Source organism: Aythya ferina (genome assembly GCF_964211825.1).
Source record: "Aythya ferina genome assembly, chromosome: 3".
Taxonomy (NCBI): Eukaryota; Metazoa; Chordata; class Aves; order Anseriformes; family Anatidae; genus Aythya; species Aythya ferina.
In genome coordinates, this window is record NC_140298.1 from 41,513,594 (window position 1) to 41,526,949 (window position 13,356).

At 43.4% G+C, this 13,356-nt stretch overlaps 1 protein-coding gene across 6 annotated transcripts in view; it reads left to right on the forward strand.

Moving 5' to 3' along the window:
• TRERF1 (transcriptional regulating factor 1) overlaps window positions 1-13,356 on the forward strand; it is a 98,503-nt gene that overhangs the window by 78,057 nt on the left and 7,090 nt on the right. For 4 of the 6 annotated variants that reach the window (XM_084515816.1, XM_084515817.1, XM_084515818.1 and 1 more), the window contains 8 exons: window positions 424-473; window positions 1,222-1,372; window positions 2,308-2,556; window positions 5,952-6,321; window positions 8,286-8,346; window positions 9,131-9,270; window positions 9,994-10,097; window positions 11,284-11,359. In XM_084515816.1, coding sequence (XP_084371942.1) covers window positions 424-473; window positions 1,222-1,372; window positions 2,308-2,556; window positions 5,952-6,321; window positions 8,286-8,346; window positions 9,131-9,270; window positions 9,994-10,097; window positions 11,284-11,359 — 1,201 coding nt within the window. The remainder of the gene's footprint in view (window positions 1-423; window positions 474-1,221; window positions 1,373-2,307; window positions 2,557-5,951; window positions 6,322-8,285; window positions 8,347-9,130; window positions 9,271-9,993; window positions 10,098-11,283; window positions 11,360-13,356) is intronic. The other 2 variants (XM_084515820.1, XM_084515821.1) reach the window with 2 other exon arrangements.

A 13,356-nucleotide genomic window follows, 5' to 3' on the forward strand; every position in this document is an offset into this window, starting at 1 on the left:
TGGCAGCAGCACGAAACCACTGCTGTGGGGCTGCTGGCTCCCTCCGGAGAGGGTTCGGGGAGCTTGGGGTTGGGTTCAGGGGAGGAGGAACCCGGTTACAGCAAGGTGCTCCTGCTCCTTTTTCGACGCCTGAGGGCTGAATGTGCAGGAAGACTTAGCTCCTTGTTTCCAAAAGTAACACTGCTGGGTCAGAGGGAAGGCTTTGAACAGCAGGTGGGTGCAAGAAAACGTGCTCGCCATGCTCACAGGGGCACTGATTTGCTGGATACATGTAAGGCTCTCAGTTCAGAGGCCTGTAGTATTAAGAAAATCATACGCAAAATGCATGCATAAAGCTGTGAGGATGTTCATTTATGTATTACTATTTCCTGAAAAATTCTTTTTTGCCTTTTTCCCATCGTTTTCCCTCTCCTCCTTTGATAGCAGGTGCAATTGTCAGACGGCAGACTGCAGCCGCTGTCGCCAGAACAAAGGTATTAATATTTTGTGTTAGTGGTTTAAATATGAGAAATACAAAGCAGTGCTGCAGCTTAAAGGGAGGAGAATGCACTCTGGGTAGGTCATAGATCTTACTCTTCTAGAAACATCTTTTTTTAGCTTTGTGGATATAAGCTTGTGTGATTTTACACTCCACACCCTTCTAGCAATAAAATCAAGCGCTTTGTCTTTCCCCCCCCAAAAAAAAAACAAAATAAAAAAAGAACCAGGCAGGGGAACAGCCTGCACTCGGTGTTGCATTTGTAAGAGAAGGGCGATGATGCATTTAGATTTGTATCTTCAGCAGCAGGGACCTTCTATTTTTCTTAAGGTCTTGCCTCTGCAGGGCTGAGGCATCCATCCCCCAGCCCTAAGTAGGGGCAGTACATCCAAGTACTCGCTGAGTGCTGTCACAGAGGGGAAGTGAAGATCTGTCACAATAGATCTCCTGGCTTCTCAGACTTTCCCATGTCAAGGGTCACCTTATAAAAGCGTGTTAGAGGGAGTTCCTACCTGAAGGTTTCCTTCTCCCCATCTTGGGAACAGCTGGCCTAGGTTATCACCTGTGTATTCCATAGTACTCACCATGTGCTTAGCTGTGGCTTCATAAACATTTAGCTGTAAAATTTTATTGACTTCCTTAACAAAAAAGCTTCCTCTGCAATGAAAGGAGCATGCCAACCTGATGTCTCTTCTTCTGTTCCATGCTAAAAAACAAACAAACAAATAAAAAACAAACAATAGTGGCCAGAACAGAGAAACACTTCCTGAGAGAGCTGATGTGAAGAACAAGCTAACGTGTTCAATATGCTTGAAGGAGTTTAAGAGTTTGCCTGCTCTGAATGGTCACATGAGATCTCATGGAGGAGTACGAGCATCTCCTAACTTCAAACAGGTAGCAGTTCATTTTACTTCAGTATTTGACTCTCTTCTTTCGATGTTGATGTTTGCTTGCTTTGCCACGCTTTGCTTTGCTGTGAAAACCTGTTCTCCTTGGCGCTGTTTTATGTCACACCCTGTGGAAGTAGAAATACACAGAATTCTGCTAATTTACAGGCCAGAAGTCTTGCTTAAAAGTGAGAGAGTGGTGGAGGACAGAACAACGTTTGTGCCTCTTTGTGTCTCTGCACATTACAAACACACGACGAAGTCATGGCACAAGCTTCTGATTTTTTCCCCTTGTGTTTGTTTATTATATTAGAAATATCAGGAACATCAAGTCTTCCTTATTTTCATTTGGACTACTTAGATGACTAAGGGATGTTTATTGGAAGCATTCCCAGGCTTTAATTGAAGGAGCAGGATTGTTGAATCTTTGACAGCTTTCTTCCCGAGTGTTTTAGTTCTATAGGTATCAACAAATACCAAATGAAAAATGTGGGTTTAAATTGTTCTGAATAAAAATAACTTGCCTGTCAATCAGTTTTTCAGTGTCCTGATATGTTAAAAATTCTCTCTTGATGGGGAGAAGTACGGGAAGGCAAAGAGCTACCACAGTTACACCATCTGTATCTCTTTGTTTTTAGGTGGGTGATGGGGAATTCTGCGTTTATAGAGATCTAAAAAAAGGGGCACATCTTCATTGCCCATTCTGTGAGTGATCTGTAAAGATGCTTAATGTGGTTGTTTATCACCGAGGCTAAATCCTGTATAGGAGTTGCAAGTAATCTGCCAACTTTGTTCAAGGCAAACAGAGTCCAAGAAGCAAGGCTCTTGTGTGTTTTGTAACCCTGGCCACTTCTTTTCAGCCACGGTGCATACGTTGTGTAGTTACCGATCCAGAAGCAGCCCTCCCTCACTCGGGCTGAAAGCCTCTAATTGTCTGTACAGGATGAAGGAGAGAAACCACCACAGCAGCTGCTGCCTAAAGAGGTGGATAGCCTCGCGCCCATCATCATGCCCGTGTCTGTCCCTGTAAAGCTTCTGTCACCCGAGCCCAGCACGCAGCCCTCTGCCAGCACTGCCACAGTCAAAGACAAGCCTGCCAACTCTGTGTCAGATGATGAGATGCCCGTTCTCGTGAAGATGACTTACTCTCCACCGTGCAGTCCAAAAGTGGCCAACCCCTGCTCGTCCTCTGTGAGTGCTGCATTTCTTGCCACTAACCGTGCTGTGCTTGTTAAATCCCTTTGCTTGTAGTGCTGCTGTGTTCTAAAATGCCCGTGTTTTAGAGTATTTTCTGGAATCCTAATGATGCCTAAAAAACAAAAAGAGGCCGTGGCATTGTATCATTTCTTCCTCGGTCCTTTGAAAATACTAATTTTCTCTTTACTGGGGAATCAAGACTTAGCTGAAAATAAGCCATTTGAAATTGGAATGTGATATTCTTTTTATCCCACTAGAACAAAGGGATTTAGTATCTTTTTACTGTTTTTGTTTTTTCCTTTTCAGGCTGCTTTGTTTTTATGTTATTGCTTAAATTCGGCAGTTTTATTTCTTCCTGTTTTTTGAGTCAGATATATGTGCTTCTCATTTCAGCTGTAGATAGGAAGGCACTGTGCCGTACTTAGTGCGTGCTGTGAGCCAATATGAAGCTTGCTGACTCGGAGTTTTAAAATGAAGTCATTTTTCCCTTTCCTTCTGCATGCATCAGATCTAAGGGTTAATCATTGGGAATTCTGACATAGGAAAAATGGCTGTGCATAGTGCTTTCATTTCGCTCATAAAACTGAAATTGTCAAGTAGCACGAGGAACTGATGAGCCCTTGAATGAGATGTGAGAACGCTCTTTATTGTTTTCCTGAAGAGTCCTGGAGCAAGCAGTATTATTTTGTTCACAGTCCAGTCCAGGAATAGATGCTGCTCATTGTTTTGAATCTGTGCTCGCAGACTACGCCATGATAAGGGATTACTGGGGAGTAGAAGTACTCTACTTATCCATAATATTATCTATATAATAATGTGGAGAGATATTCCAGTGATTTTTATTTTCTCACCAGTCAGATGGCTAAATGAGGGGACAGCATACACCATCATGGGTGGCTCTTTGTAGTATTTGTATATTTATCACCCTCCCCTCACCCTTCACTCAGAGATGCCCGCTAATTTAAATACACAGAAAATCTTTACTCTCTTCCTCTCAGATGGAAATTTTACACACAAACTTCCACTCTACTGTGGAAACCAGCATCTCACAGTACTTAGCTTGTAACTTGCCAGTGCAGTTTCTCTTTTCTATTTCTAGTTTGTGGAGAGGAAAGGGACAGTCTTTTCTGAATCCATGAGCACTGAGTGGGAGATCTTCTCTAGAGACATCAGAGTAGGTGGCTTGGGCTTGTGTATTTCTGCAACGTTTATAAAATGACTGTGATTAAATCTGCCAGAGTTTGGCTAAATGCATGTTCATTCACTCAAAATTAAGCTTGGTAGTCTTTGTTATTGCCCAAGCAAACTAAATTCAGTTTCCTGAGTTTAGATCCTAGATCCTGTCTTTTATTTAAGTAGCAGCATTGGAAACATTCAAACACCAGAAGATCTGTAGTTCTCTTTTCTTCTGTAAAGGTATTGTGCCATTGGAGACTAATTTTCTTCTTTAACCAAAGACCTGAAGCCATGTTGCATTTGCACTGTGCTTTGAGCTGCCCAGAAAATTGCTCACAAATTCATGGAATCAGTAGAAGTCAAGCAGCAGAAGGACGTAAGTCTTCAGCAAGACTATGGGATGCTGGGTGTGGTGAACCCAGCAGTCAAGTGAGGTCCATTAGGGTCTACCCAGAGTGGATTTGTTGAGCTGGGGCAGGTGGAAGCATAAATTCTTGAATAATGGACATAAGTTTCTGGAGCTTCAGGGTAGTGTTGAGGTGATTCTGCACTGAAAATCCATGGACACCAAGATCTCCTTGAATATTCAGTGTGGCCTTTTTTGAAAAGAGTGTTGGTGTACTTAGGTATACTTAACTGTTTGAGATGTCACCTTGGCTGGTTAGTTGATCTTACACTAGTGAGAAGAATGCCAGCTCTTTCACATTTAAAGAGCAGAACAAAACAAGCCTTTAATCGAATACATAGATCTGGACTTATATTTTTTTGGGGGGTTGGAGGGGTTGCTAGTTTGTTGTTGTTTTCTTAAGTTTAGAGTCTTTACACTTTCACCTCTGTGAACGCTAAATGCTCACCATCGTGGCGGGCTGTCTGTGACTATAGGTAACCCTTACCCTCTTGCTGTTCTGAATGCTCGTTATTTGTAAAATTCTCTGCAAAGCTGCACTTTTTCTTCTGCTAAAGGAAAAATTTTCTGAAACTTAACTTATTTGGAGAGCAAAACCATCAACAGCTGTTGGAGAGGATACAGCCATGATCTAACAGAGAGGACAGGACCTCTGTAATCAAAAACATTTCCACAAGCTGGAACACATTAATGTAAGGGATAAAGGGTGACAGTGCTAATGCTTCTTTAACATGATTTTTATTGGGTGAATGTGATTCTCAGGAACCACCCATGGTGTAAAGATATATATTGTATAAACATACATGGTAGTAATTCTTTTACATAGTAATAGTACTTATAGATGATGCAGACATTCTGGAGTAACCCTGTTTTGTCTGTCAAAAATTTTCTTCCGCTTTCCAGTTTAATCATAGATCTCCAATCTGTGCACCTTAAAGCAGCGTATTTACTACTGTGTTCATCTACCAGCTTCTGTACATTTTTAAAGCATAATCTGAAAACCTATTTCTTACCCACCCTCAGGATAGCCAGATCCTAGGTTTGCACAACTGTTGTATCTTCTGCTTTCTGTGATTTCTAGGGATTTAGTATTAAATGATTTTTAACCTTCAAATTTGAGGAGTGTTTGAATGCCTGAATTTCCCAAATGGTTATCTACTACCCTTTTTTTCCTCCAAGAAAAGAGGAGAGAGTTAAATTCAGGATTTGTTGCAGCTGGACTGTGCTCAAGCTGATGGGAATGTAGTGATAAGAGGCGAAGAATTTGAATTTATTACATTTTTCTTCCTTTCCTGCTGCTGAGTGCTGCAGTAATTTCACTGAGCTCATACGTCCTTCCTAGTCAAACAAAATAAATGCATTGGAAAACATCTCGTATAAACTTCCTAATAAACTGTGGCTGGATAGTGAAGCAACTTGCAATAGCCTTTGTGTACTCAGTGCAAATTAAAGTGCCCAGGGTGTTCAGGTGGAGCTGAAGGGTGTGGGAGACCCGTGGCCTGAGGGGGCTGCTCTTTGCACCTTCAAAAGCTGGCTGCAGCCTCTCCAGGTCTGTGCCTCCAGCTCAGCCCTGCCTTGACCCAGAGGGATCCATGTGGGAGGTGAGGGTAATTCTTCCAGGCTCTCCTCTTTCCTCTGTGGTTTCTGGGTAGGACCAGATACCGTACTGACCAGTACCTGAATAACTGCCTGCTGGTAACAGCATTTCTGTGGCTGTATTCTGTGCCCTAGGCTGCAGGGGATTGCGTTCAATGCAAACCACATGTAAGCATGGCTAAATATTACAGTTCCGTATGTTTTCCTTTAGGAAATCAGCAAAAAACCTCATCAAAGTGCTTCAAAATTGGAAGAAAACTTAAAACCATTGCAGGACAAGAAGAAGTATCGGCACAGACCCGAACCTCTCTTCATACCTCCTCCTTCCTTCAACTTCAGCATGTCCCACTCCGGTGCCATGCTGTACCAGAGTCAGCTCCGCTCTCCCCGCATCCTCGGAGATCATCTGCTGGACCGGCCGCACGAGCTCCCCCCCTACACTCCACCACCAATGCTTAGTCCCGTTCGGCAAGGCTCCGGGCTCTTCAGCAGCGTCATCACGTCATCTCACAGCACCTCGCACGCTCAGCTGCCGCTTACGCCGCTCACACCCACTCCACGGGTGCTCCTGTGTCGGTCCAGTAAGTGCTGGGTTTACAGGGGGGCAGCGTGTAGCAGACAGCGCCGAGCTCTTTCCTGGTGGTTCCACACTGAGGGTTTTATGTGTGAGCAGGCGTGTGGCTGGTTGTGTTATGTCACAGGACAAGTCTGTCTTCCTCAGTGGTTTTGCATTGGATTTGGGAGCGGTGGTGTTACAAGCACGGAGTGAACAGAGGGGCCTAACCAGTGAGAAGGGCCGAGATCTTTCACCGTGGCTGCCTCCAGGAAGGACTGCTGTGCCTCTCCATGCAGCAAGGCCATCTGAGATGGAGGGAAGAGATTAGTTTGAGCTTTGGGGTTTTGTTTTTCTTCGGTGCTTCACAAGAAAAGGTGGCTAACCATACCTGATCATGGTGGTAGAGACGTGGGCGTGACATTTGTTACCTTTAACGATTTAGACAGTCTTTATGGCTAAATATTGAGAAAGGGTAACTTTTCCATAACAGAATGGAAGAAGCCTCCCAGTAGAAAGGAGGTGGTAACTGTGCTCTGAGTCACTCCAGACACGGTCACCAAAGGCTTGTGTATTTTGTGATGGTTGCCTGTGCTATCATAGCAATACCTTAGAGCTCCCATTGCCCTTCTTTCAACTCCTTCTTAGCTTTGTAAAATGAGCAGGTTATTAGCACGAAAATGCAAGGAGTAAGCTAAAATCTTACTTACCAGACCACCACCTGTGTCCTGTAATCCAAAGAAAGTGAAGCTCCTGTCACTTTTCCCACTTCTCTCTTGGAGGTTGGTTACCTATCTCTCCTCTCATCAGAGCCACTCTGGCTTGGGAGACAAGCATGTGACAAACTCTTTTTAACCAATGCTGATGTGGTTTTGGTTCCCTGTTCTCCTTTCTGCGCTGCAGTACCACACCAGTGCTGCTCAAATGATGAAAAAACATGCTGGGTGGCTTTTTGTTGGAGGCAGCAAAGGTAAATGCCATAGCCTGTCATGCTTTGGGGTAGGCATGAGTAGACTCACAGATTTATCTTACGTTGTCCTTCCTGTCTGCCTGCTCTTTTTTGGAGAAAATTGGGAAATAGAAATCAGGACTGGCCATGTCCACCTTCAGGAAAGTAGTTTGTGCACGAATCTTTTGTCTTCTCATAACCTCATTAAAATCTAGTTGTTAGTTTCCTCAAAAACCAAAGCAAAATGGAAACTCCTGACTGGAGGGTTGGGGTTGCATTTTGCTGTAGAATTATTTACAAAATCATTTCATCTCACAAAAGATGTTCTCAGTGCTTCAGTGAAAAGATGTTTTCAGAACAGTTGAAGTATCAGCACTTCTGACTTGCAGTGGTTACAGTTGTGAGTCGAATAGGACAAAACTGTAGGTCAGGTAGGAGAGAGAGTGAGGAAGAGTTAAAGCAATAGCTTTTCTGAAAGGGGGAAAGACTGCATGGCAAACAAGCCAGAAGATGCTGTAGCTATGAATGAAGGTACATCAGAGGTGCAGCGTTGATCGGTACAGTCAAAGGTGGAGGGGAGGTATTGCAGAGCTACAGCTACAAAAGCCAAAGTAAGAATTGCTTTAAGGAACCTAAATCATTGTGTGCTCTTTGTGTTCAGCTGTTTTACCACCCTGACTAATGTTCTCCTCCAGACCAGCAGAGTATAGAGAACATAGAGTTATAGAGTATAGAGTTATTGTTGATGGTATGTGCTTTAAAGTGAACTTGTTTTAGCCTCTCAGCTATTACTTAACCCTGTGTATTGCGCCTGACTACTCTTTTACACGAGAAGTACACCCGATTATGCAGGAACTAGGTAATTTTGAGCCAAACACATCCCAGGTGCTGCTAGCTCTCCCAGATGTAGCCTGATGTCTCACCGATTCCTGCAGGATGTTAATAGGAAGGTGGCAAAATAGCCTGGGTGGTGGAGCATCAGCAGGGATACTGTTGTTACCAAAATATGTTATAATCACCCCGCACTCCAATCTCTGTTTCAGATAGTATTGATGGAAGTGTCATTCCAGTGACGCCTGGGCCTGGAGAACAGACTGTTGAACCGTAAGAAAAACAATATTGCTTTTGTCACTGCTTTTATAGACTAGCTCCAACCTAGAGTGCGTGCCCTGAAATATTTTGAACCGGACAGGTAGTGTTCGGCTGCCTGGATGTATGTTAGTCTGGATGCATTTAAGGGTACTCGGCGTGATGGCCAAGGACTCCTGGAGCAAAGCGCCCGTGGGAGATGTGGGTGTCGTGGTTCTGAAATGCTTGGTGGGAGCCACTGAAGGCGGAAAACAGTTAATGATGGCTGGAGAAAGGGTCACAAGGAGAACATATGCTGCTCCAGTACTTTTGCTATTTTATATATATACATATATGTAGATACTCTCTGTGGAGCTTTGGAGAGAGGTGTCATCTGGTAGGTTCCTCAGGGCAGTCTGCAAACAACATTACCCCCCTTCTGAAGCAGTAATGTCTCTGCTTTCTGCCAGAGTCCCATTCTCTATGGAACAGAAAGCTAGCATTTCCTGCACCCAGCCTCTTTGCTGCTCAGCATGTATATATACCAGCTTGGGTTTTCTTTATCTGTAAGGTACGGTGTCTCAATATAGTTTAAATTGTGTATGGAAATTCTGGTTTCCCCCCGAGAGATCAGTTCTCTCTAATATTCAAAATACTTATCCCACTGAGAGCAAAGCATTGCGTAAAGCAGTCTGACACAATTTCCTGCCGCTCCAGTGTAATAAAAGTTTTGTTGGGAACAAAGTGAACGCTAATGTGACTTCCGTTTTTTTCTGCATGTTGCGTGCTTGAATACTTGTTTGTTTGTTTGTTCTTATAGACGAATCAATATTGGGTCCAGGTTCCAGGCTGATATTCCTGAGCTGCAGGACAGGTTGCTAATGGACAAAGATGTGCACAAGGCTACTTTGGTTTGGAAACCATGGCCAGAACTGGAGAACAAAGTCTTCCAACAAAGGGGTATGATGACTTGCTGTTCTAAACACCCGTACATCACCCTCTGCCTGCTGAAGAAATTCCCATCGATTTCTCATTTGTATACTGTACAAAACATTCAAGAGAGTGTTAATTACTGAGAACTCAGGGCAGAAGACCAGAACTGCATGTTACAGATTCAGAGCAACATTCTGGGCCTTTAATGTGGATGAAATGTTCTCTGGCAGCCAACAGGGAAAGGTTATTGCTGGGAAGAGATTTCTGGGCACTGCACTGCCTGGGGTAAGGGCAGAGATCACAGGTGAGAGGCAGCTCTTGGTTCCTAGGCCTCTCCTGGGACCATAATAGAGATGAAATTTGATGGTGTTATTGATTACTACAGTCCTGAACAGAGTTTATTCCTGCTCAAGTGTAGTTCATTCATTTCTGTTCCTCTGCCCTGACTGGAGCTTTCTTGGTGCAGCAGCACCACTGACCATATCTATCTGTGCAAGCCACTGCTCACAGCCAGGTCTCTGCCTCTGGCTTTATAATACTCCATCACATCCCAGGGACATGCTCTGAAAATCCAGTCACGTCCCCTCCCCAGTGAGTGATCCTAAAACCAGGAGAAAAATTACCCTGGGGAGGGAAAACGTGAAAGCTGCTGCCCTGAACTACGTTGTCTGTAGTTACAGAATCATTGGCTCGGGTTGTTTAACTGACTGGTACAGTATTAGCAGTAAAATGTTGACTTGTTTCTAACAGTGGAAGACCTCTTAAATATGAGTTGTTCCAGTGTGTTACCTGGTGGAGGAACTAACTCGGAATATGCTTTGCACTCCCTCTTTGAGGCAAAAGGAGATATTATGGTAAGATAAGCTGAAACGGGAGAGATGATCCTCTTTGCAGATAAATTAGCATGCTTTATTAAATGGGTTTAGATATGGTTATATAATAAGGAGATTTCTGATTGATTAGCAGTGATGCTTTAAGCATCCTGTAACATTTTTGGGGAATGACTTTTCCCTTTCATTCTTTAATAAATTTAAATTTCAAAGCAGTCCCTCTTTGAAGGCTTACTGTATATTTCAGATAGATAAGATTGCTTGGTTTATAGCCTTGGGACTTTGTCTCCCAGTGCTTTCTCCAGACCTGATAGTTCACAGGGTTTGTGGTCAGAGAGAGCTTAGTCTTCTTCTAGCCCTTATAAAAAAAAAAATATATATATATATATATTTTAGCAGCAATCACATCTACTTGTTTATTTGGTACTGTGAGGTAATTGCATACAGTTCTCATACAAATGATGCATTTCAAATGTTTGCATTAGCTTTGTGACGGGAACATTACTAAGAGGCAAAACATCCCTTTTGCCCAGTGTTAAGGAAAGACAAGGTCCTGCCCCAGTTCCTGGAGAGCCAGTTTAAAATAAAATGCAACGGAACACGGGGTTGGAATGAATCTCACAAGATAGGCTAATATGGTGTCCTTTAACTTGCATCCCACTTCTGTCAGGCTCCATTAGTTGTATCTGGGGGCTCTGAGACAGGTATCTGAGTCTTATTGTCAGGATTCGACATTTGCTGTATGGGAATATGCATCATCTGGGGGAAAAAAAATCAGGAATGTACAAATCATCTTTCTCCCTGATCCAAAGGAGAATTAACTATACTTGTTGTCATTCCTGACAGATGGTGACTTAAACAGGTGTTCTAAAACAATGCTACCAAATCAACCATTAAATATTAATATTAATTAATAATATCAAGTTAAACACTATGATCATATTTGTCTGTGACAATCGGGAGGGAGGGAGTTGCTGCAAGCTGCTAATAGCCACATTTATGCTAATGAAGGCTGGAGAGGTGTGCACTGGGTGCTCTTATGTGAGCTACAGTGTTAAAGGGCCTTGGAGTAATTTGGTGTGAGTTTTGTGTGACAACAAAAAAAGATAACATTATTTAATATCTTACCAAGTAGTCTCCTGAATGCAGTTGTATGCAGCAACTGACTGCATGTGCTAATTTTTTTTTTTCCTTCTGCTTATTCATTTAGGTTACTCTTGAGAAGCTGCTGTTGAGGAAGCCAGTGAGATTGAAGTGTCATCCTTTGGCAAATTACCACTACGCCGGTAGGTTTCCTTGTGATCTCTGCATCTGCTGGTACACAGAGCCCGAGGTTGGCATCCCCGTCCGGTGCGCGGAGTTGCACTGCTCTCTCTGCTGTCTGCTGCAGGGATGGCAGCCTCTGACAGAGGGCGATGTGGACAGTGCTGTGTGGTACATCCAGCTTTTCATTTACGAGTTTGGCAGTTTTACCTGACTAATGACAGACAGAAACCTTGTAGTCATGTTCCTGTGTAGGGTTCTGCAGATTATAAACTGCCTGGAGTATTTTCTTTTTTCTTTTAACTAAAATTTAATTTGTTGATCTTCCTTTAAAACTGCTTCTATTCATACATGATTGATTTAATAGCAATAAGGTCGTCTTCCTGTGCTGTGTAACTGTCTGCTGTCATGCCTTTCTCTTTTGATGTGATGGTGCATGATAAGGGAATGTGATAATCATGAGCATCCGTCCAAAAAGACAGCGCTATAACTCTCGCCAGTGTCTTAGTGCTGAATACAGAGCCTCTCTTGGCATGGATACAGCCTAAAAGAAACAGGTTTGCGGTGGTGACAGCTTTAACAAACACAGCAATAACCTCATTTTGGTTTTGAGGCAGAAGTGCTCTGTGACATACACAGGGTGGCGTTAAAGTTATTGGGCTTCAGTTTTGTCACCTAAGCATAGCTCAAGGTAACACGTCTCTCCTCTGCAGCCCTCCATATTATTGCTCTGGGCTTTGCAGTGACTGGCAACTGCTTTAACACAGAGCAGGGTTTTACTTAAGAGACTTGAGACTTTACCTCCAGTTTTGGCTCAGCAGGAAACAAGCCGAGAATCTTCTGGTGGTTGGTCAGTCACAATATTCAGGGCCATATACTCATTTCCCGTTGTAGTCACTGTGCCACATAAGTACAAAAACAAGCTACTTGCTGGCTGTAGCAGCTCACTGCAGGGATTCCCAAGCAGCAAGGACTCTTCTGCAAAGAACTCCTAGTTGAGGCCTGAGAACCAGTACAGAAGTATGTCTGATGGCCGCTGGTAACAGGAGTGAATAAAGGTGAAGGTCAGGTTTGAGTCTTGGCTGGGGGAGATGCCTACTGCCTTTGAAGGCAGCTCCACTGCAGTCCTAAGAATGGACGTGGAGCTGGCTGGAGGAGGAGGATGTCGGCCAGGAGCTGTAACCAGGTCCCTGAGCGTTCATGTCTGGAGGGAGAACACCAAAGCACGTGTGTGATGTGGTCCGAGGGAGGAGAGTAGGGGGATGAAGGATATCCCAGCAACCTCATCCTCAGTGAGAGGATGAACTGGCAGAATGAACAGATGAGAAAATACTGCCTGTGTGGCAGAGGGGGGATAGTTTAAGCTGAAGCAAGCTCACAGTAGTTTCAGAAAGTATTCTGTTGTGATGCTGGGAGGAGCCAGGAGAGACTTTAGTTTCATCTTTCACATGAGATGATGCTAATCCTTGTTAACTAGCAGAGAGCTCTGGACATTAGAGTAACAGTATTATAAGTAGTATAAGAAATAACTAATTTATTTCTTAAGCAGAAAAGGAAGTTTGTCTGCTTATCACAGCATGAAACAAAATCTCACCAGCCTAGGTTTCACTGCCATAAAACGACAAGAGAAGCATTACTTACTAGTGCTCTTGAATGCAACATGTGATTGCACCTTACATTGACAGCTCAGCTCTAGCACCATGCAGCTCTTGAATAATAGATTTTGTGGTTGATAATCAGGCACTCAAGACGTATGTGGATTTCTCAAAATCTAGTGTGTGAATAGCTTTATATAACTTCAAGTTGCATTTGTTTCAGAAAACTCATTGGGCTTTCTGCTCTGTATTCAGAAATCACAGCTAACAGGCACAGCCACTGTTAAAGCTGGAGTAGACCAAAACAGAGCACGGCACTGACTCCTGAGGATCAGGTGGTAGCACAAATAATAAATATCCACACTCATCCTATGCATTGCCCTAGAATAAAGATGTGAGTGATAGCTCATCATACAGTCACAGAA